The 24,736-nt window shown below is 38.0% G+C and overlaps 1 protein-coding gene across 1 annotated transcript in view; it reads right to left on the bottom strand.

Moving 5' to 3' along the window:
• Positions 1 to 510: 510 nt before the first annotated feature.
• Positions 511 to 24,736, bottom strand: part of PKHD1 (PKHD1 ciliary IPT domain containing fibrocystin/polyductin) — a 424,641-nt gene continuing 400,415 nt past the window's right edge. The window contains exons 63-66 of the mRNA XM_049716350.1: positions 21,069 to 21,176; positions 14,661 to 14,819; positions 11,046 to 11,168; positions 511 to 971 (exon numbers count right to left, since the gene is read on the bottom strand). Coding sequence (XP_049572307.1) covers positions 511 to 971; positions 11,046 to 11,168; positions 14,661 to 14,819; positions 21,069 to 21,176 — 851 coding nt within the window. The remainder of the gene's footprint in view (positions 972 to 11,045; positions 11,169 to 14,660; positions 14,820 to 21,068; positions 21,177 to 24,736) is intronic.

Raw genomic sequence — 24,736 nt, forward strand, 5'->3', positions numbered from 1 at the left:
GGAGCGGGGTCTTCTCCTGTCCTTCAAATATTCCCATAGGAAAAAGAAATGTTTTGCTTTAACACTGCAGAAATAGCTGTAGCAGACCAGACTTTTTCATGATCCCTTCTATAAGAGAAGCCCAAAGCTCTGTGGGTGATCATCCTAGAGGAAGCTTAATACCACCCCCTACTGGTATAAATGAGCATTACACCGTTATTAAAATTGGGAAATCAGAAAGATAAGCAGCTTAAGCTAAAAACAAGTAAAAAATTATCTAGTATTTGGGAACCTATTATTTGCCTGACATTGGACTAGGATTCGTGATAAATACAAAAGATGTATCAGATACCATTTCAATGTACATTCATTTATATGACTGTCTTCCGTTTTAAAGTTGAAGACAGAGAATTCAGAGTCCATATTCTCCCTTCTTAGTGTCCAGACTCCTCAGGCCTCATCTCCCCTACTCATCATGATCCAGATATATTTTCAACATTATGACTCTCAAATGCCCTCACTACTCCTTGATCACAGCTGCCCCTGAACGGCCTCTGGACGCACTGAATGGAGGCAGAATGCCTCGGCGGCACTGCAGGAGGCTGGCTTCTCCTGGGGCAGCCCCAGGCTACCATGCTCCTTGCCCAGGCGACTCCAGCCCTGCAATCGCTGCGTCTCTCGTCTGAGGTCTGGGCAGGGCAGCAGCAGCTGATCTTGGCCCGACAGCTGGTATCGGAGCACCTGCTCCTGGGCCTCCTTCCAGCTCCCAGTCTCCTGCAGGTACAGCTGCTGAGCAGGAGAGCCCAAAGCACACGTGTTCCCGTGTGATGCGACACTGGTAGTACCGGGAGCAGGCACAGCGGCCTCGGCCTCTTCTCGGCTGCCACCTTCCTCTTGGACTGCACGGCGGCTCACCTTCCTTCTGGACACACCATTCCGTGACTGATGGGGGGGCTGGTTCAGCTTGCCCAGCATGACCTTCATCCTCAAATCTGTGAGAGAAAAGGAGGAGGAGAAATAGACCTGGTCCTCAGTCAGCTGATCGCACATTTTGCACATTTAGCATTCCTGAAAAGATACCTCCAGCTAATTAAAGATTGAGTTATATCACCTTATCGATTTCCAATTATCTTTGGGAATAAATACTTTTTCGAAAAAAAAAGAAAAACACGATATCCTAAGCCCAACTGATAATTAATATTAACTGTCTAACACAAAGTTGATAATAACATCATAACTTTTATGATGTTAATAAGGCAATCAGGATTTTTCATTGTAAGCATGGCAGCTTAAATATGAAAATTAGGCCAGAGTCAGACCTTACCAAGTGGGTTAACTCACACTTGTATTTAGAAATGTGAGCTCTAAAAACAAGTCTTATTAACACTTTTGGCTTTTAAGCCAAATTCATCATTTAAATATTTTTGATTTTACAAAAACATAAATATAAACATATGCAGAGATAAATATATAAAAAACACATATCCATATGAGTGTGTATATATAATTTTTTTTTAATAGTGATCTTGGGGTCTTCTTATTTATTTATTTTTATTTTATTTATTTTTGGCTGTGTTGGGTCTTCATTTCTGTGCGAGGGCTTTCTCTAGTTGTGGCAAGCGGGGGCCACTCTTCATCACGGCGCGTGGGCCTCTCCTTATCGCGGCCTCTCTTGTTGCGGAGCACAGGCTCCAGACGCACAGGCTCAGTAGTTGCGGCTCACGGGCCTAACTGCTCCACGGCATGTGGGATTTTCCCGGACCGGGGCACGAACCCGTGTCCCCTGCATCGGCAGGCGGACTCTCAACCACTGCGCCACGAGGGAAGCCCAAATTATTGTTTTTAAACAAATTAAAGGAAATTCAAAATTATCCTATGTTAATGATACTCATCCTTTTACATTCCAGTATGTGTTCTTGTTCTTTAAAGAGAGAAAAGATAATCATTTAAAGTAACACTTATATAGCAATTATCACATGCTGGCCACCAATTTTTATATATATATATATATATATATATAAAATTTAATCCTTACCAGCACTCTGTGAAGTAAGTGCTATTATTATCTCCCTCTTAGAAGGGAGGCCATTGAGATATAAAGAGATTAAGTAACTTCTCAAGACAACATATAAAGGAATGGCAGATCTTACTTACATTACAGAGGTCAAGATTTGTGGCTCCCGAGTCTGTACTGTGAGAACCACACAATATACTGTGTAAAGTTAAGATGGCAGTGGGGAGTTAAGAAGAAAGTCTGGCTGGATACATGCATGAGAGTACGGCATGACATTTCCCATCCCTGCTTATCTCATATCTCACCACCAAATGCACAATGCGAACTGTCGGGAACCAGCTGCAAGCTGACACAGTCCTTGCAGCTTAAAGCACAGCAAAGTCCTGCTTAATTCTTGACAGGACCCCAAAGAGTTATTAGAGAAGATGTGAGTCTTAGCCCGTGAGGTTGCTTGCGATTTCTCTAACAATAGTTTGTACTCGGAATGCTTTGGTAGTCACAGTCTGCTCTCATGCATGTTTATATCCTGGTTCGCAGAATGTTTTGTACTATAATTTCAACATTAAGGAAATACTATCTGATGATTCGGTTTGGTCATTTTAATAAAAACACGTACTGTCTACTGCAATATATAAAAACAAGTTTGACGAGAAATAAAGTGTGTGTGTGCTTGTACACCACCCTCCTGACCCCGTCTCTCCTTAATCCCCTCCCCTGCTCTCAGGACCTGTTCCTCAGTCTAACAGCGACTGACAGTGAACTTTTTATACGTGTATAATTTTAAATACAAGGTAGATGGTAATTTATGAACCTGTGTATTATGCTCCTCTCTTAGTTTACTGAGACCCATCTTGGCTTGTGTTCGGAGACAGTCATCATGTCTATATCGTGGTGTAAGAGAAGTATTGAGGCAAAGGGTAACAATTTCCCACCTCAATTTAATCTAACAATGAATGGGAGCCGAGGTGAGGAAGAAAGAAGGTAATAGCAACATAATATAAATCTGAGTACTCTCTCTCTATATAAAATATATATAACACACTGTTAATTTGGAGCAGTAAAACAAGATAACGTAATCATGTTGTTTATATAGTTTTGATGATGTGTCAATTAATATTCTACGAAGCCCACATTATCCATATCTTCTCTCTCTTCTTCCACAGTCCTTTTGCCCAGCATGTATCTGCCATGGTCCTCTAACTATGGGATAATTCTCTTGCTTAGAGCTTTCAGGTTATCCTAGTCTCACTTATGAGATCTTCAAATCCTTCCAGAACTGTTCCTTGACAGCTCAAACTACATTGATTTGTGCCTCAATACTTGTTGGCTGGACTTTCTCATTTGACTTGGGCAACTCTTTCTATTACTGGACACCTTTCCTTGTATGATAGTCTCATCTTCCTCTTAGGACTTTGAGTTCCTTCAGGGAAGGAACTTTTTTTGCCGTTAACCTTGTCCCTCTGTTAAGCCCAATCCTATGCCAAGTATTGAGCTTGGTGTCATCTCTAATTACCGCTCCCACCAGAAGAAAAAGATATAGTTTATCAAGATCAGCAAATAACCAAATAACAAGAATAATCAATTGTCATATAGAAGCAAAGTTTAAGAAGGAAAAAGGGCTTTGGATTTTTATCCCTTGGTACAACCAATACCATATCATGTAAGGGGAATCAAACACTGCAAGTCACCTATTTTCAATCCATTGAAGGTATTGTTATCCTGGTTTTGAGAGACCGTCTTTGGAAATCTATTCTCCCTTGTTCTTCAGGTCTGCGTCTATTCATAAAAGACTAACACAAGTGTAGCTTTCCTCTGCAGGCCCAAAACCATTTAAAAATCTCCCATGAATTATTTACATGGCAGCTCCAATCAGCAACATAGCTGACAGACTCCCCAGCTGAAATGAGAGTGCACTGAGTAAAGGTGCAGAGGGGGGCTGGCCACTTCCCACTGTGAGGTTATAGACAGAACTAAGTCAGCACACATTATATGTCAGCACCGACATCAGAAGGAATCCGATCCTTTGATCTTGGACCTCCACAGGAAGCTTAGATCTCAGACAAATGAGATTAAAAAAAAATGAATTTATAGCAGATATGTGTCCTAAGGCATTCAGCTGAATATCTGGGTTTTAGGGAAGGAAGAATAGTGAGTATCAAATCATATGAAACGGCATGCCTCCTTTCCACCTCCACCTCATTGGTGAGTCCCCATTAAAATGGAAAGATAGCATTTCACATTGCTCCTCCACGTTAGCTCAGAGTCCCGTTTGTGGGTTTGATCAAGTTTCAGGAAGAACGGGGTAAAATATGGGAACACAGATCCTTTCTCTATGAAAAGGAAGACTCCATGGTTTTGGGTCCATCCAGGTTCATCCACAGTCAGCGAAACTTTTCCAGGTAACCTTGATCTCTTTTGGCTTCCAGAACTTTCTTGGGCAAGAAATATGCTGAGCTACGATTTTTAAAATTTGTGTGGGTAGTAGTCATTGGCTTCTTTTTATTTTTTTTCCTGCTTCCTTTTTGTTTCATTCACTAGTTTGTTGCATTTTTTAGATTCCACATGTAAGTGATACCACAGTACTGGTGACATCACAGACAGTATTTGCCCTTCCCTGACTTATTTCACTTATTGGCTTCTTTTGCAATGGGATAATGAACAATGAATCTCTCCTCTCCCCACCCCACTCCCACCCTTTATATTTTCATAGCATAGTCTCCATGTGCTGCATTTAGTGTTGGATGACCTGGATTCAGTACAAAAGACCCAGTATAATGACCTCTGTTTTGAAGCCTAAACAGGATCTACAGCAGCAAGATGGATGGCCGATCAGCCCGCATAAAGAATGGGCTCCACTTCGGTTTCTCATTTGTCAATAAGGGCACAGTCCTGCCCACATACTGAAGAAGACATATACATAATTAATAAATAACATTAAATTATTCATTATTAATTGGTAAGTATTAATTAATATTAATGGATAAATATTATAAATACTATCACCAATGTCCTTTCTAGATTATTAGTTCCTTTAAATGAAAAATTATTATTTATTTTTAATAAGCAATGCATGGCAAATCAGGAAGTATGAAAATTTTTAGAAGGTAAAGAAAAAAATGCCTTTGATCCCACATATCATAAGTAATCTCCACTTTATTATGTTTGTAATACTCTAGCAATGGCTATGTTTTAGTAAACCTAATTTAACTCATTAATCTATCCACAGTTTACTTTGGTGTATTTTTTGAAGTGTGAATCTAGATTAATAAATGTTCTAAATAGTCAAATTTCTAGCCCCATTTATAGACTAATGCTTGTGTTTTCCTTTATTTTTATTATCTCCATCACATGTTACATTTCTATATCTAATATCTATATCTATACCTAATTGAGATTATTTCTCATAATGTGCTCATATATTCTTGTGTCAGTATCACATTGTCTGAAGAAGAGTGACATAAATATTATCTCTCTGGTTGAGCTACCTTTTCCCACTGCCAAAAACAAACAATTTCCTGTAAAAAATTAGTTTTCTAGTATTGATCTATAGTTTCTGAAGAATTTTAGAATCATCTTATGCTGTTCTACTCCTGTATAAAATAATTGGAACTGTGTTAAACCAAAGTTAATACAGAAATAACTGAGGTCTTTGCAATATTAGTCAACCTAATTAGAAACATGTTGTAATTCCCTATGTATTCAAGTCTTCTCTTTAAACTATTCAATAAAATATAGTTTATTTTTTATATAAGTCCCATATATCTCTTGTTTAGATTTTTTTCTCCAAGGCAGCATATTCTTTGTCACTAACGTGTATTTCTTTGTCTTTCCTAACTGTATACCATTGGCTTATACAACATGATTTTTGCATAGACTGACATTATATTTGAGTAGGTTACTCAAGTTATTTATAAATGATAGCAGTTAGTGGTTGAATCTTTAAGTTACCATTAAATAATCATCTGTAAATCATCATATATCTTCTCCAAAATTGTCCTCTAAATTTTGTTTTATATCTGACTTTGTTTCTTCCTATTCCAAAATATATGTTATAAAATCATGGTCAGAATGAGCTCTGTGTTTTATCCTCATTTAAGCAGGAATTCTTCTAATATTCCGTTGTTAAAGGTGATATTGGATCTCGGTTGCAAGTAGCATTGGAACTCTCCATCTTATTTACCAGGCATCTTACTTATTCCTGGTTATTTCATTTTAAAGTTTCCTTAAGGAGTAAGTGATAGATTTTATTTATGTCTTTAAATTAGGAGATGTTCATACCTTTTTATTATATGGAATGGACATGCTATTTATTAATAACTTCCAAATATAGTTTTACTTCCTTGGGAACTTGGGACAATCTCTTGCTCTAAACTGTTTTGCTCTTCACTGTTTCCAGACATCTTGAGGCAAGCCCTCTCCTCTCCTCTCCCTGTCATTCCTATAGATTTGTGCTTACAAAAAGGTAAATTGACAGTCTTTTTTATTTTACATTCACAACACACAGCATATACAGTCAGTAGAATTCAAACGTGGTAGAGATAAGAAATCCACTAAGTTAATGTTTATGGTCACGCTTGCATGGTATGGAGCCCCTTTTCACACATCAGTCTTTCATTCCCAATATTCGGGGCATGTATTTCACATACACACACACAATAGTGACCAGTAGCCAGACACAGATCAGGGTACGATTTGGAGAAGGTAGCACTGAGATCTCCAGCAGTAGCTGTCCTGCAAAGACAAAGGCAGTCCCCAGGAAACTGGGAGAGGAAACTCAGGTGGCCAGCAGACAGCATCGCCTGGAAGGAAGTTGTTGCTTTTTGCCCATTGTTAGGACCCAAAAGATGTGTGGCCATTGTCCTGTTGTTAATCTTATGAACCAGGATAAAATTTCTCCATCTCTTTCAGATGAGATGAGTAGCCATTCTTTTTTTGTCAGCAGTTGTAGGAACTGCTGGAATCTAGGGGTCTCTGGAAAGGGGAGAGAGAAAGGAGAAAGGCTCATTTCATCTCTACCTTCACCATTTACTCAACAATGGTGATCAATGGTCTCGTGTCCTAACACCCTCTGGTAAATGTGCTGCTGGGATTAGAAGAGGTACAGAACTTAAACAGAAGAATCTGGACAAGATAAAAACAAATAATTATATTACATATAAAAGATGTTAAATGAATAAAAGGGAGGTGTCACAAAAGTGGACAGAAGGCGACTATTCCTTCTAGATAAAAGATTTTGAAAAAAAGAGAAAAAGTATTTGATCTGGGATTGGAAAGAATGGAAACTTTAGATCTGTGGGTACATTATAGAAGGGTATCTTGAAACCGAGAGTCTTATTCTCTGTGTACAGGGAATACTGTCCTGGTGGGAAAAGAGAAAGAGTGAAGGAAGAACATCTATAAGGAGTGTGTTAACTGAGGCTGAACTGAAGATATATCTGGGAAATGGAGTGGGTGGGAGATGAAAACTGACACAACAGAGGTGGAATTGATAAAACCTAGCAAGCAAGGGGGCAGGGTGGTAGCGGGAGACTAGCAGTTAAAGGTAACTCTGAGGTGTCTAGCCTGGGAGATTTGGGGGATATTAACCAAATAAGGGGAATAAGGGTACAGGTGAGAAGGAATGGTACAAAACTGAGCTTCAGCAGAGCAAAGCAGGGCTGCTTCCCTGCTCTTCTGTGAACCTGAGTTTGTGCAAAGTACACAATTAAGCCCTTAGCAAATGGGATTTGAAACCGTGTGATATGATTTGGGAGCTGGAAGCACTAAACATGTAGCTTAGGATAATGGCATTCTTTCTCTGCTTTGGCATTCTCTCCCCTCTTCAAATTCTTCAAATACGTATTGTTTGTTGTGACTGCTTTACACTTAATTGTTTATTGCCTGGAATTGTTCTTTCATTTTCCCCCCAATACTATTCTTGTGTCCCAATCATATTAGAAATTCATAAAGGATAGGTAGCCAAATATCATCTCTTTGTAACTATACAGAGAGGACCTTATAAGGTACAAAAAAATTCAGGAAATAAATACTTCTTTAATATGCATTGGAAGATAAAATTTAAGTTCATTCATTGTAATTCCAGCAATCTCTCACCTAAATGTTACAAAGACGAGTAATCACTTCTGCCAGGATTTCTCAACCTTGGAATTACTGACATCTTGAGCCAGATCATCTTTGTGGTGGGGGTGATCTCTTCTCACTAGATGCTAGGAGCATCCCCCTCCCCCAAGCTGTGACAACAAAAATGTCCCCAGACAATGCAAGGATCCGCTGGAGGTAGGATGACCAAAGGTCCCAATTTGTCTGAGACTGAGGGAGCTACTGAGACACAAGGCTTTCATTTTTAAAACTATGAAAGTTCTAGGAAAGCCAGGATGACTTGGTCACCCTACTTGGGAGACAAAATTGCCCCTAGTTAAGAACCATTGGCCTGTGGGAACAGAGAGCCATCTTTATGTGACAAATTCCAAAAAACATTAAGTGCTACTATGGAGGTATGATTTCAGTATTTTTGGAACCCCAAAGAGGAAAATATTCATTTTCATTGAGGTGGGGAGGATTAGAGAAGATTTTATGAAAAAAAAAGGGCATAGCAGCTGGTGTTGAAAAGCTTGAGGAGGTTTTAACAGGTGAGTGTGAGGACGGGGCAAGAAGATGAAACCCAGAGTAGGAGGAGGAAGACACGGTGGAGTCAGGTCTTGGAGGGCGTTGAGTCCTAAGTAACGAGAAAGACCAACAATAAGTAACACATACACAGCACATACAATACGCCAGGAATCTTTCCGCACTCTAGAGTGACATTAACTCAATCAGCATCACAACATCTGAGTGTGGGCAGAATTCTTACAACAATCTTCCTGATGAGGAAACCGAAAGGCACAGAGAGGACTGTGGACCTGCTGGAGGCCACGAAGTAAGTCAACAAGGGAATCAGGATTAAACCCAGTCTTGCTGACACCCGACTTTCACGCTCTTAACTGTCACATTCTCCTGCCTCTCTAAGTGAGGCTGGTAATTCATTAAATCTTCTGAGTAGCAAAGTGACAAAAGCAGATGTGAATTTTAAAAGCTAGCTCAGATGCTCCCTATGTCAAAAACCCCGGTAAACGTAAAACACAAGGGATACATGCTTTACTCCCTTCCCTGTTGCTTACATACAATTTTTGCTAAAAGCCGTAATGTGATGAATTTACAGTCTGAATCTACTGGACAGTCAAAATGCTTGATTCCACCAGCTAAATATGTGATGGTGATGCTGTGTGCTTGCAGAGTGCTTATGAGAGAGACGGCCAATCGCTTGATCAGCAAATGCCACAAGTTTAAAAACACAGAAGGAAAAGGAAACTAGAGTGCCCTGGTAATAATAAAATAAAACCTAATTTATTTAAAGCTAACAATAATTAGATGTTTTGTAGCTGGTAATAATCTCCAAAGAAAAGCAAGAGATGCCTCATTACTTCCCTTGGAAACAATGTTCTTAAGATTCGGACAAAGCTTAGAAGATAAGAAAACAAATCCGCTCTGATCCCCAGGGGAGGATTTGGATCACACATCTTTCTATTTCTAACTTGGATGTCCTAATAAAATGGCCTCTTTCATTCTTCCATCTCTTCAATCTAAACTCTTTCACAGGAGCCCTGTCCCTTGTTTCATTCCTGATAATTTATTAATAAGCTCCCACATAAAAAATGTCCCTTAATAAAACATCAGGCATCGTGGACTGTGTAATGTAGTTAATTTAAGCCGGGAAACTGAGATTCATGTAAATGGCCATATTAGATTAGGGGAAAGATTAGCATCACTCCTGCTGTTTACTGGAAAATGCAGTTGAATATGCCCTTCTTCACAGAGCTGGGTTCAGAGGACCATTTTCAAACACCTGTCCTGAATTTGCATGCCATAATATGGACAAGAAGCTTCTGGAAACCAAAGTCAAAGTGGTCTTAGATGGAATCTAGAAAGATTTCCTGCCCCCTTCTCTCTATCTTCATCCTTCACACCCCCACCCACTCACATTCCCTACTACTTTTTGATGCAGGTCCAGGAGGTGAATGGAGTATGGATGGCTAATTTGATGGGAAACTTAAAAAAAAAACAAAACCCTCATTTACTCTGTGGGAAAAAATCCAAACAGGCAAACAAACTGATACACAGATACACACAGTCACCAGAGTTCTTTAAACTCATTAGAGGCAGAACAATTTTGGACTGCTATGGTTTGGTGAAACATCCACTCAGAACTGGTAAGATTTGGATTCCTTTTCGAGCAGAAAATATCATGATAATTGGCTATCATTTAGGGGAAAAAAAGGAATATTCTCCTGTTTAGAGCATATGTTTCAAAATATTTCAGATCCATGGAAGTTTCATGTTTTTCATACACCATACTTGTACTTGGCAAATCCATCTTGTATTCTGCCCATCGTCTTTGTAATTTCTGTGTCCTTAGAAGGACAAAACATTGGTCTGCAATAAATGCTTATCTTTTCTCTGCTTGGCAGCAACTCTAATGACAATTTAACAATATAACAAGCAAAATCATCTGGCATCGTGCACAACGGAGGCAAATAATACCTTTTGCAAAAAGTACAATGAAACGACAAAGCAGAGCTTAACAAAGCTGACTTGTTTCTTGAGGGTTCTGCATTCAATCTATTTTGCATAGTTAGTATTTGGCAACTCCATTCTCTTCTTTCCCAGATTCAATTATGTTGCCAAACTGGCAGCTTTGCACTAGCTAAGGGAAAGATTATATGCCTATACTCTGGTTTTTCTTTCCTCTATATAACGAATTCAAATGTTAAACCCATAACCTTCTAGTAAGAAAAAATATATATAAATATCAACTCAGATAACTGGTTAGTAGCTGAGTGAATCAGCTGGACTTATGTGTTCTTATGCTGGGGTATAATTTCCTTGAGAAGAAGTAACAAAGGCTAAAGAAGAGACTATAAACTAAACTGATTCAGAAACTGGCAGCCAGCGGGAGGCTACAGTTCACACACAATGGGTTTGTTTCTCTTGTGGGAATCATCCCATTGTCCAAGCTTACCTTCTGCCATCATGGTGCCTTCTTTTTCAGTCTCTACTTGTGATTCTTGGCGTTTGGGTGAGACGTGGCTATGATTCTTTTGACCATTAGTCTGGGATTCAGAAATCTCTTCACTTTTTATTTCTGTATTAATGAAAAAATACATTGGCTTTTTTTAGAATAAAGTGACATTTTTATTATACATGGGCCCTAAGTGTTAGGATATTTCCCTTCTCCGCTCCCCCAAAATTATTGTGATATACATGCAGTAGAATGCATTTAATAGTCTCAGAGCTTAAGGAATAATGAAATAAAATCCCATATACTGATCACAACATTGAGGTATAAAACTACCATCCAATATAGTTGCCACCACATGTGGTTACTGAACATGTGAAAAGTGACTAGTTCAAAAAGAGATGTCCTGTAAGTGTAAAATACACACCTGATTTTTCAAAAATGTAAGATATCTAATATTTTTATATCCATTACATGTTGAAGTATTATCTTGATATCTAAAGTTAAATGGCTGCTAGAAAATGACACTATGTGTCTCACTTTGGTGGTTCGTGTTATCTTTCTGTTGACCAGAGCTGCAATGTTACTAATACTTTTTAAAAACATTTTATTTTGAAATAATTATAGATTCACAGAAAGTATCAAACAAAATGTACAGGGATGACCCATGCACCTTCACCCAGCCTTCTCTCTACTTCCAACAACTTGTATAACTGCAGTATGACATCAAAACTAGGAAATTGGCATTGGTGCAATCCACAGAGCTCACACAGCTGTGTGCTTTTGATTGAAGACTTTATATCTTCAGTCTGCTCTTGACTAGAGTGATGCCTTCTCTCCTATTCATTTATTCATTAAATATATTAATAAAAATACATTTATATTCTTCATGCCAGGCATTGTTCTAGGCACTGGAAAGCCAATGATAAGTATGAAAGACCAGGTCCACCCTTATAGAGCTTTTATTCTAGTTGGGATGGCAAAAGAAAAAAAATAAATTGTAATATGATGTCAGATAATGCCATGCCAAGACATATGATGATTTTCTCAAGGAAAGGCACTTTTGTGATTGAGTTTTGAGCTGAACTAGTTGATTTTTTTCACAGGACACCATTTTTACGTTGAACGAACTTGAAAGAATGATTGAAAAACAAATTATGGTTATTCATACTTTGGTACTGGGGAGATTTTTTTTTTAAGTAAATGAAGTGAGCCTGTAACTTCAAAGAAACGATTGACAGTATTTGTTGCCAGTGATATAAGTCAAGCTCACATGGGAAATTTTAGAACTTTAGAAAAATTTTATCAACTACTGTAAGCTTCACAGATTTCTAATTCTGTTGATATTAACGTGATTTTTAAAAAAAATTATAGAAGGAAATATATCAGCATTTTGTAGACCTCCATAACTCAGTGAAACAACATTTCCTAAATGGCCAAAGCATAATGTTTCAAAATCACGCATGCGCAAAATCTCTATTCAAAGTACAAGGTAGACTGGTGCATTTTCATGTAACAGAATACAAAAAGTACATTGAGATGTACCTTTAAGTAACTTCCTTTTGTCCAGTTTGGGTGCAGTATCAAAGAAGAATGTCTACAATATCTGTAAAGGTTATTAATATTCTTCCTTTTTCTACTATGTATCTGAGTGAGGCTACATTTTTCTTCATATACTTCAGCCAAAACAATACATTGCAACAGACTGAATGCAGAAGCTGCTAAGAGAGTCCAGCGGACTTTTTTCAGGCAGATATTAAAGAGGTTTATAAAAAATGTCATTCTTTTCACTATATAATTTTAAAACATAGTTTTTAAATTAAAAATATGTTATATTAACATATAATGCATGTCTTATTTGTATTTTAAAATAAATTAATAAATAAGCTTTACATGTTCTCTCTTAACTTCTCATTTGGAAATACTGATAGATAGAACACACAGTGACAAAAGCTCTTTGGGGATTTTGATAGTTACTGAAAGTGCGATGAGGTCCCGAGATCAAAATTTTGTAAAGTGCTGCTCTAGTCTGTACAACTGGATCAGAGAATCACTTTCTAGGAGGAAGATGGGGAACAGTATCCTCTCTGATTCTAAAGTAATAAATGCTAATTACAGCAATATGAAAAATACAGAAAGATATAAAGAGGGAAACAGAAATTACTCATACAGAACTGATTACTATGTATTTTTTCATGAAGTTCCTCCTAATCTCTTTAGATTTTTTAAAAGAAAGTTAGAAGTCTGTGTCCAGTCAAGAAAATATGGAAATTAAATACAGGGAAATGTGTCCAAAGATATTGAAAGGTTGAAAAAGCAAAAAGAGGACACTGAGATAACTGATAATTTTAGTAACTGCAGGAAGAAGCTTCCTCTAGAGTTGGGTGAACAAAAGAGAAGAGATGGGGTGAGCAAGCTTAGAGGACAGTCCCTCCATGGCTGGGAGGTTTAGCTATAAAATGGAGGGTGAGAATTAAATCACCTACTTCACAAACCATGAGATTAAAAACTATGAAAGGTCTTTACTTTCAAACCAGAAAGCACTATTCACATATACACACGTACACACACACCACACACACACACACACAGATTTTTAGATTTTAAAACAAACACCAAAACCCGTGATTCAACAAATCACAGGCAAAAAACCAGGATGAGATCCCATTCTTCTTGAGAAAGACAAGGGATCCTTGAGTTTTCTTTAAGTCTGTGAAGCCTGATGATGCCAGGGAGGGAGGGAGAGACCAGGCTGAAGCTTGGTTCAAACTAAAGAGCATCTAGTGGAGCTTCCATCCCTCAGCATCTCTCAGAAATCCAAGCATAGTGAGCTGTCTAGTGGTGGCACCAGGCTACCTCCTCTTTCCTTTCTTAATTTTTCACTTTCTCTCTTTGCCTCTCCTCATTTCACCTCTTTTATTCTCACTCTTCCTTATCACTTTGGTTTCCTAGTATCTCCTAATATCAAAGTGTTTCATCCATGTCTCCACCTACTGCCCCCCCCCCAAAAAAAAAGAAAGAAAGAAAAAGATCAGCTTCTGGGAAAATGCCTAAAAACACAATTTCTATGCTCCTAGTGAAAAAAACAACAACAAAAAAAACCACACCAAGCACTCTCTTCCTTCTTCTGAAAAAGCAGAGGACATTCCCCCTTTATTGAACTCTCCTTTTGGAGGGTCACATGGGCTGTAGGGCACAGTGTTTCAAAGAGTCAGATATGGAGAGAACCAAACTTTGATCCTGATGGTGAAACCTTGGGCAAGTCACTTAGCCTTTCTGGGCTTCATGCTCCACCCCTGAAACACAGATGTAGTACTTAGTACCTACTTCACAGAGTTGTTGTGAGAACTGAATGAATTCACATCTCTAAAGTACTTAGAAGCCTATCCATAGTGAGTATTCAAAAAATAAGAGCTGATATTATTATCGCTATTATTATTATTTAGAATTAGACAATCCTTGTTTCTACTGTATGAGTTGAGTAATTTGGCTCCATGTAGTTTGATATGTTACAGAGGCTCATAAAAATGTCTCTTTGGGGGAAGAAAAAGAATAGTTAATATATTGTACATGATGGCATTTCCTTCAGATATTTTTACTAAAAAAAAAATTACATACTTCTGCTTTTGCTTTTCTTAAACCAACAGCATACGAGGCAGCACAGAGCCAGCCACGAGACCCCTGAGCACAGGGAAGCAGCCAGTATGATCGTGGGCCTCTCGGATGGAGTTGCAGGTAAGACAGCAAACAGCCTGGAGCGAGCTGTAAAATTGACCCCTGTTAAAAAAAAAACCAAAAATAACAAAATAGTAACAATAGCATATTAATAAGATGCTAATATAAAATACTGTGGAAAAGATATGGTTACAATAGTACCTGGCACATAGTTGATTCAATAAATATTTATTGAATTAGATGATTCAATACATGAGTCAATAATAAATCCAAGACTCATATTTCTAAAGAATTTCAAGATTCCAACAATAATATATGATTGTTCTTTCCACTTCTGTCCATTATGATGGGGAATTCTTCCAATGCTGTCCTATTTTCAGACCTTTTTTCTCTACCAGTGCAAAGCTGTAGCTTCACTCTCATGTTCCACTAATTAGAACAGAAGCACTCTGGACTCCAGATTGCGTGAAACTACTTGCTATGACATATGTATCTCATTTCAAATACAACCTGTAACACATCAAAACAAGGGCACAGGGACTCCTACTATGGAACCAAGAGAATTTCTAAGGTCCATAAGAATTCTGTTATCTGGAAAACTAGGGGTAGAGCAGGGATAGATGGATAGAGTCACCGTGGCTATGGACGAAGGGGCAGAATAGCCGTTCCCTTCAGGGAGGACATCTTTCTAAGAACTCGTCTCAAACTCCTCCCTGTCTTGTAGACTGAAAAATTTGGTTCTCACTCCATTAGTGTTTTTGAAGCAAGGTAGAAAAGAATCTAAAAAAGCAAGAAAACAAAGCAAACAAACAAACAAACCCTGTCTATACACACAAAAACCTGTACACACGTGTTTGTAGCACCTCAATAACCACCCAAACCTGGAAACAATCCAAATGTTCTTCAACAGATGAATGAATAAACCAACTGTGTTTTTTTCAGGCAATGGAGTATGACTCAGCCAAAGAGAGAAAGAGAAAAAGAAAAAGGAGTGGGGAAGAGGATGAGGAAGAGAGGGAAGGAGGATGGAGGGAGAGAGGGAGGGAGGAAACTATTAATAACCTGTAACTACTGAGATGAACATCCAAAGCATTATGCTGAGTGAGGAAAGCCCATCTCTAAGGGGTATATATAATATGATTCCATTCATATGACATTTTAGAAAAGACAAAATTATACAGATGGAGAACAGATCAGTGGTTGCAGGGATTAGTGGGAGGATGTGAGGACAGAGGAACAGCATAAGGGAGACGTCTGGGAAATGTTCTGCATCCTGATTGTGGGGGTGATTGCATGAATCTATATATATCTTTGAATTCATAAAATGACCCCCTAAAAATCATCATTTTTACTGTATGTTATTTCAAAAAATAAAAATTTAAAAACTTTGCCTATAATTTTGGGAATGATAGATATGTTCATCATCTTAACTGTGGGGATGGTTTCATGGAAGTATAGATTCATCAAAGTTTATCTAACTGTATGCTTTAAATATGTATAGCTTATCATATGTCAATTATATCTCAAGACAAAAATTTAAAGTCAAAAAAAAAACACTTGCCTGTGATCATAAGTTAGCTATAACCAGTATTTTTGAGTAGGTCGTTCAAAACAAACAAACCCCAAATCTCTGCTTTCATTTGAATAATTCAGGCAAAAGCAGAGCTTGTATTTTCTCTACTCAAGGAAACACCATGTTTTCTTTGCTGTGCTTTCCTTGGGCTGAACCTGACAATTTGATTGGAAGTCACAGTTAGAGCTCCAGTCTCTTGACTCCTGGCTGACTCGGTCCCAAAGCTACTATAACAAAATTATCTAGAAATGCTTCTCCTGTGGGTACATCTTATCCTTGAGCCATATTTGGCTTGTTTGTTATTAATTAGTTGCTTTTTATGGGCAACTGAATAAGCTAACTCTAGCCCAGAGACAGGGGTATGGATTTTACTAGGGATTTACAGAATTAAGAACAAAATTCTTTATTCTTTTATCCATTTTCCAATAACTGCTCAGTGATTGTTTACTTCACCACGTGGATAAGTTACTGTTCTCATTCTTAGGATACTTACAAGCCAATAAATGAAATAAGATACACATACAAATATTTTCCATACAAATCAGAATGTGACCCATGCCACCAGAATAATGCAAATCCATTGCCTTGGAAGGTTATTTTCTAGGAATATGATTGGGGAAAGCTTCCCAGAGGAGAGAGTATCTAGATGGGGCTCTGCAGGTTGAGCAAATAAAGACAGAAAAGAGAAAAAAAGCAATCGACGTTGAAAAAAGTACTGCCAGGAGATACTAGGAATCAGTGCAGGAAAGCATGTGAGGCAAATTCTGGCGGGCATTAAATGGCAAAAGCCAAAATGCCCTTGACAACATTCTGAAGGCGATGAGGTGTCACAGATGGAAAAATTCTGACCTGGGAAGGGGCATGAGCCACCTGTGATATAGAAGATCAAGCCATGGAAGTGTTTAGAACACAAATAATGACAGAGAGGCTGAAGTCAGGCCTGAGGTTTATAAGCCTGGAGCAGTAACCTGAGTCTAAGGGTGAAGACCACCAGTTTTTAAATATTTTTAGCAGCAGAACATTATTTAAATGTAATCTTAGGCAGAATCTCAGTATACCCACTTATTCATAAACAAATATTTATTTGTTTTTGTTTTTTTTTTAACACCCTGAGGATGTAATGCTGAACTAAGCAGAATTCCTGTCCGTCCTGGGACTTAGGTTCTAATGGGGGACAGAGCAGGCAGGCAATAGATAAACAAGCAAATACACAGATACTCTGACGCTAGAGAGTGATGAGTGCCATGCAGAAGTCAGAGGATGGCTGGAGAGGGGAGCAGAGTTGAGACTGTGGTGTGGACAGAGTGAGGCAGAAAAGGGCTCTCTGAGGAGGTTACATTTGAAAAGAAACCTGGGTGAGCTGGTGAGCGAGCCACGAGAAGTTAGGGAGGAGGAATATTCCAGACTCGGAAACGGCCACTGCAGTTGAGTTTTTCTGGGTTGGGTGGCAGGGTGCATCCTGTCTCAACCCAGCGGCCCTGGAGAACCCCCTAAGAGTCCCATGGCTCCAGGAAATGGATAGAGAAACCACAGCCTAGACCATGGTAATGACAATGCATGTGGAAAGGTTGGGTGGGAAGTCGGTAGAACAAACTTCACAGACACTCTGCCCTCTTGACAGTGTCTCAGGAAGTTCAGAAACAGATAAATGAGCTGGATTAGTCCACATGTTATAAAGACTTATGAGGATTCCATACATACTTGGTTAGACCTATGTAACTTCTCAGTTCCTCAATTTCTATATTTCCAAAATAGCACAGCGATTATAGTCAATGATACTGTATAATAAACTTCAAAGTTGCTAAGAGACTAGGTCTTAATTGTTCTCACCACAAAAAAGAATGATAATTATGTGATGTGATAATTATGCGATGCCATATAGGTGTTAGCTAACACTACAGGGATAATCATATGGCAATATATAAATATATCAAACCACCATGCTGTACACCTTAAACTTATACAGTGTTATGTCAATTGTATCTCAGTAGAAAATAAATTATACATATGTATATGTATGTATATATATACATATACATATATCTTTAATGAACTAAGTCCTTAACTATAAGTCTTTGGTGTATCTACGGAGCTGAAGAAATGTATGTCTTTGTATGCAGTGATCAATGAAACATTGATTAAAGTGACATCTATTTCCACTTAAAAACATAAAGACATGGACAATGTTGGAAACTTTAGAAAGACAGATTGCCAACTTCCATGATCTAAATATAATCAGGAATCACATCTGCCATTATCTGCCATCTCTGGGCATTAAGCAGATGTTGAATTCTGTCCTTTTTCTTCAGTTTTAAGAAAAATAAATAAATAATGAGACAAAAAAATACTAAAATAGGAATAATGATGTGTTCCTCTCTCTAAGGGAGAAGAGGGAAAATAATGAAAATGATTGCAAGTCTTCTGCTTGTTTCAGGGATGAAGCAACAATTACAGTCCCATGAATCAATGCTTGTCACAGCTATTCTTTTGGAGCTTACTAAAAAGGAGAAATGTCATTGAGTGGCCTATCAATGTGAGGATGAGAGCTGCTTTCCCAAATAATTCCAGCCTTAGACACTGATACACCTGGAAACGAGGAGTCCCTCTCAGGATCTGCACTGGTAATGAACAGGTGGCTATGGGGTCACAGAAGTGCAGGCCTTCTGATGTTTTCTATTTCTCCTCCATCTTTTCTCTTCTCACTTAAACAGAGCCTCACCTCACAGAGTCAGTCTTGAAAATTACGAAGAATAATTTAAGGAAAATTCTAAAGGAAAAGTTCTCAAGACGATTCCTCATTTAGGGGACGTTACAAGCTGAAGGTGGAAATTAAAGGAAGCAGTAGTCCAGTAACTGTGAACACCAGGGCCAGCTCACAATCACACTGTCACTGAGAAGCTGCTGTCTACACTATAGTTTACATCCGGTTGTATAACTTATGCCTTAAAGTAAACTGGATGAAGTATTTAGTCTTAGTTAGCCACTGAGGAAACTGGAGGGCAATGGTCTTTTAAATATGCAGCAAATCGGGACCAAAAGATCCAGCTCTGCATGTGTTACCCTTCAAAATATATCCTTGGGAATCTCATGGTCAAGGCGCTGAACATTCTCCATGAATCTGTGCTTACATCAGGACAACGTCTTAGGTACTATAAGAATAGGTGCCCTACACAATTAATACTACTACCTGACCCCAGATGGTATTCCCTTTGTGAAGAAAAATTGTCCAAAACTTGGAACTGAGAGAAAAATAATGATTACAGATCTTAACAATATCATACTGGAGCATTTTCAAACAAGCCCATCCAAGGTTTATCAAATTCTCTGGAACACACTTTTGTTTGACTTAATAGTCAATATTTAGGGGTCCAGTCTTGTGAATTTGTAGAAGATTGGTAAGCTGCAAGTGATTTTCATCCAGTAAGAATGGAAGTGATATTTGTAGACATGCAACTCAAAGATTAGAGTTTGATTGCCCTGTATCCAATCTAGCAAACTGATTTCAAAGCAGTCCTTTCCAGGCTATAAACCTTGCCATCCTCCTGGTTCCCTCATTAAAGAGTAAAGTAACTTGTTGACAAGTACTCATTATATATTTTCATGAGAGCCATATTTTTAACTTTTTGAAAAGTATACTGGTGGTTTGAATTTAAGTTTCATGAAGGAGAACTAATACCTGGCCTTAATTAAATATTTGTTGTTGGGCTTCAGACACCTCACATCAAAACATTTAATTTCCTTTGCCATTTCCAATATCTAAGCAGTTTAAATCCACTCATGATTGTTCTAGTGTATTTTTTAAAACTTTGCATTATCACAGCTGTGCATTAACTACTTTCCACAACTGCATGTCTTAAGTACCAGACTAATTTCCCTGACTCAAATTAATAACTGATTATAATTATCTACCTTTCAGTTCAAACGTGATGTTAGTATTTTTAGAACTCTTTCAGATGCTCTCTTAGGGGAGGAGGGTTTTTTTCTGGTAAATTACAATATTTAGATAACTTTTTTCAGGTGGTAATTCTGTGTCTCTATCAGAGTTCAATCCTTTATAAAAAGGATGTCCAAAACTGGACTCTCGCTACTCCTCTGTAGGGTGCAGCCTGGACTCTACCCATCATGGAAATGGGAGAGTAGTATTTTTCATAAGCTCATCTGGCTTTGAAGTTTAAGTAACATATTATTTACTACAAAGTTATTGAATAGTATTACACTCTAATAAAGCAAAATTTGTCAAGAATACTTCCGAAGGGAGAAGGTTTCTCTTTAATGTTTTGTCAAGAAGAACTGGATCATATAAGCAATTTACACACACCTTATACCTACCCTTCTAAAGTACCAAGATTTTGAGTGGGTATAGTCACCATTTTAAAGGTGGGGGTGGGGCAGTGGATGAGGAGGGCAGGACTGAAAGATAAGATTTCATAATACTTGATATCCCAGGACTCTCCTTCTTATAAATTAAAATTCTTAAATTAATACCCAACCAAGTTCCATCAGATGTCATAGAAAAAAAATAGAACATTCAAAGTAAATTTTAATAACTAGAGGAAAATGTACTTTTGGATTCTTGCTTACCATGATTCTCATGAGGCTTGATTCCTACATGTGTTCTTGCTTCTCACACCTTAATGATACAACCAAGGGGATTTTTTTCTCTAAACTACAATGACTTCTTATTCATGATAGAAGCTAGTCCCATTATAAAGGAGAAGGAGTTATATATATATTTTTAAAAAGGAACAGATAATAAAAACACACTGTGCTGGAATTACCTGGAGGGAAAGTGACAGTAAAAATAAAGTGCCAATTTGACCCAGAGATCAAAACTGCCAAGTTGGAGAACCTCACATAACCATCTTGAGTTTCTGCCTGAGTACATCCTGCAAATAAACACAAAACCAAAAAGTGAATGTTAGTTACCTACACAAGAGCGATTTCTTCAACTCTTCCCTGTAGAGAGGCAAATGGACAGTATGGGAAAAAAAATTTAATTGAAGAGGTTACTAAATCCATCAGGCTTCTCTTAGACAAATCTTGGAACTAAATAATCCAAGACAGAATAATAACAACAAAAGCCAACATATATTGAAAGCTTACTATGCCAGACGTTGTGCTTTATATTCATCATTGTACATAAACTACACAACCCTATAAAATATACTATTACCAATATACTAGAGATTAAGAAATAGACTCAGGAAAGGTTAAATTACGTGGTGAGAGGGTTATAGCTCAAATCTGCCTGTTTTCAAAGTTTGTATTCTTAGCCCTTATTATATACTGAATATTTAAATGTCTCTCAAGAAAGAAAGTCTATTCTCTTTCTAGGTGGTCAGTTTCTAGGCTCTGCCTCTCTTCTATTCAAGGGATCTGTGGTTTATGCGGTGACAGAGTTAGGCCAATAGATCAGGACCACAGCAATGCATCAAATCAGGAGTGATAAAAGCTACCCTGTTCAGCAACTTGGATCGTCTGGGCTATGGTTTCCCTGAATAAAATGCAAAAAGGAAAGCTGACATCTTCTAACAATAGGCCATCCATTTATAAAGTAAAAGAAGGAAACTTAGCTCTGGATCCCATTCACAATGCCTTTAATTAGTCTTCTGACTCCACTATCCTCAAATTACTTTGCTAATTAACAGCTGCTCCATTTCACTCTGGAAATGTCACTATGATTGGTATGATGGACAATGAGATAGGAGAGTGGTCCTAAAGTTTAAAAATTGGTTTGAGATCTTTAAGGCTGAAAGGTATCATAAAGATAGAATATGCATAGTGTTCTATTTCTCAATTCAATTGCTCAATCCTTTTTGGGAAAACATTGTCTTTCTTCATCAATTTTTCAGAGCTAACTAAAATTTCCATTTTCAGAAACATCTTTTCCTTCATCTCTTCAGAGTCCCGAAATAAATAAAATGCCCAGAAAAAATGGAAATAAATAAGCCAAGACTGAAATAAATGATAGGCACCAAGACAAATGCCGTTTATACTCTTTAAAACCTATATGCATCAAAATTATGGTCAATAAACTCTTGCAAACAGTGAACTGCAGAGTACAGATGTTCAACATGAAATCATTTGCTACAGTTTTCCCTTTGACAAACGTTCTTATTGTTCCCATCTTTGGAGGAATACAAAGCAGCATTTAATTGAAATGTGTCCGGCGAGCACAGTGAGTCTGCCTCATAGAACAGCCGCCAAACTGCCTAATGGAAAGTACTTTAGCTCCAAATCGGTTTGCTTTTGTGTTAAATACAAGCTTGCCTCAGAGATCTCTACAAAGATTCCCATATATATCTACGATATTCTCAGCTTTGAAGCATATGTGCCCCAAAGCTGAGGCAGTTTGCTGCCAAGTACAGTACATGACTCCGGGGTTCATCATATCTCTGGAATGGTAATTGTAAAATAGACAAATGTCATTGACAGGCTCCCTGATCAAGCTGGTCCTGGCTGAGGGAACCTGGGAGGAGATGGGGTGTTGGGCTTCACATAAGATTGAAGTTGATGACATGCTTTATCAGGGAATGCTACTTGAATGTGATTCTGTAGGGCATAGGGTTTCTAAAATACTTTTCACCCCCAAAACGATCCCTCTTACACTTAGCTATCCACACTAGCAAACTGTTACATCATTAATGTTGAGAGTTTATTTTTTTAGTATTAAGAACACATTTTTTCTACAACTAGGATCTATAGCTAAATATCAAAGGATCTGAAGGACCCTAAAATAATTGTCTTTGCGTATATAAACCCATTTTTGGTTATAACCTCTTTTTTTTTTTGAACTGAAGAGGATTTACTGAGACAAAAGAACATGAAGTTAAACTGCAGAACAAAAGACTTAGGCTAGACATATAGACCGGGTTTTGTTGTTGTTAATTTATTTTTCTGCAGGAAATACTTAGAATAAGTTAGGTAATCCATGCCAAATGGTTTTGCTTCCATTCTTTCTGAAGTTAAGGAGAAATATTTCATGATGTCTTCAAGAGATACTTTCAATCACTGAAATAGGGTGTTTGGTGATGTGGGCATTCTACAAAGAAAATGACACCAGATTCTTTTCCTATTTTATGACACTCACACACACGCACAAAAACGTGTGCATATAAGATGACCTCAGCCCATTCCTCATAAGCTCTCATTGAATCTCCCAAAGAGAACAACAGTGAATATACTGATCCAGGGGAGTCAGTTGGCTTGAGCATGAGTTGGTGTTAATGGAGGAAAATAACAAACGGTTTCACGCCTCTTTCATTTTGCACGATCCAATATGATTCTAAGCTAGACAGTGATGATATCCTTGGGATAACTGAGAGGAAACCAATGACGAATGGGGGGAGTATGTGTCAGGAGTGGGGCACAGTAAAGTATGGAGGCTGAGTAAGGTATAGTAGAGGAGTAGGTATGGGATACGATAAGGTATGGAGTGTGAGTAAGGAACTGGGTATGGGTAATGTATGCAGTATGGCAAGGTACATATTTTATAGGAGGCATGTGAATGAGCTTAGACTCAAAGCCAGGGTAGAGCAAGAAGTAACTGGAAGAGGGCAGACAGCAGAAGTAAGAAGAACTACAATCCTGCAGCCTGTGGAACAAAAACCAAATTCACAGAAAGATAGACAAGACGAAAAGGCAGAGGGCTATGTACCAGATGAAGGAACAAGAGAAAACCCCAGAAAAACAACTAAATGAAGTGGAGATAGGCAACCTTCCAGAAAAAGGATTCAGAATAATGAAGTGAAGATGATCCAGGACCTCGGAAAAAGAATGGAGGCAAAGATCAAGAAGATGCAAGAAATGTTTAACAAAGACCTAGAAGAATTAACGAACAAACAAACAGAGGTGAACAATACAATAACTGAAATGAAAAATACACTAGAAGGAATCAATAGCAGAATAACTGAGGCAGAAGAACAGATAAGTGACCTGGAAGACAGAATAGTGGAATTCACTGCTGCTGAACAGAATAAAGAAAAAAGAATTAAAAGAAATGAAGACAGCCTAAAGACCTCTGGGACAACATTAAACACAACATTCGCATTACAGGGGTCCTAGAAGGAGAAGAGAGAGAAAAATGACCCAAGAAAATAATTGAAGAGATTATAGTCAAAAACTTCCCTAACATGGGAAAGGAAATAGCCACCCAAGTCCAGGAAGTGCAAAGAGTCCCATACAGGAAAAACCCAAGGAGAAACACGCAGAGACATATAATAATCAAATTGGCAAAAATTAAGGACAAAGAAAAATTATTGAAAGCAGCAAGGGAAAAATGACAAATAATATACAAGGGAACTCCCATAAGGTTAACAGCTGATTTCTCAGCAGAAACTCTACAAGCCAGAAGGGAGTGGCATGATATACTTAAAGTGATGAAAGGGACGAACCTACAACCAAGATTACTCTACGCAGCAAGGATCACATTCAGATTTGATGGAGA

The sequence above is a fragment of the Orcinus orca genome, chromosome 10 (genome assembly GCF_937001465.1).
Source record: "Orcinus orca chromosome 10, mOrcOrc1.1, whole genome shotgun sequence".
Lineage (NCBI taxonomy): Eukaryota > Metazoa > Chordata > Mammalia > Artiodactyla > Delphinidae > Orcinus > Orcinus orca.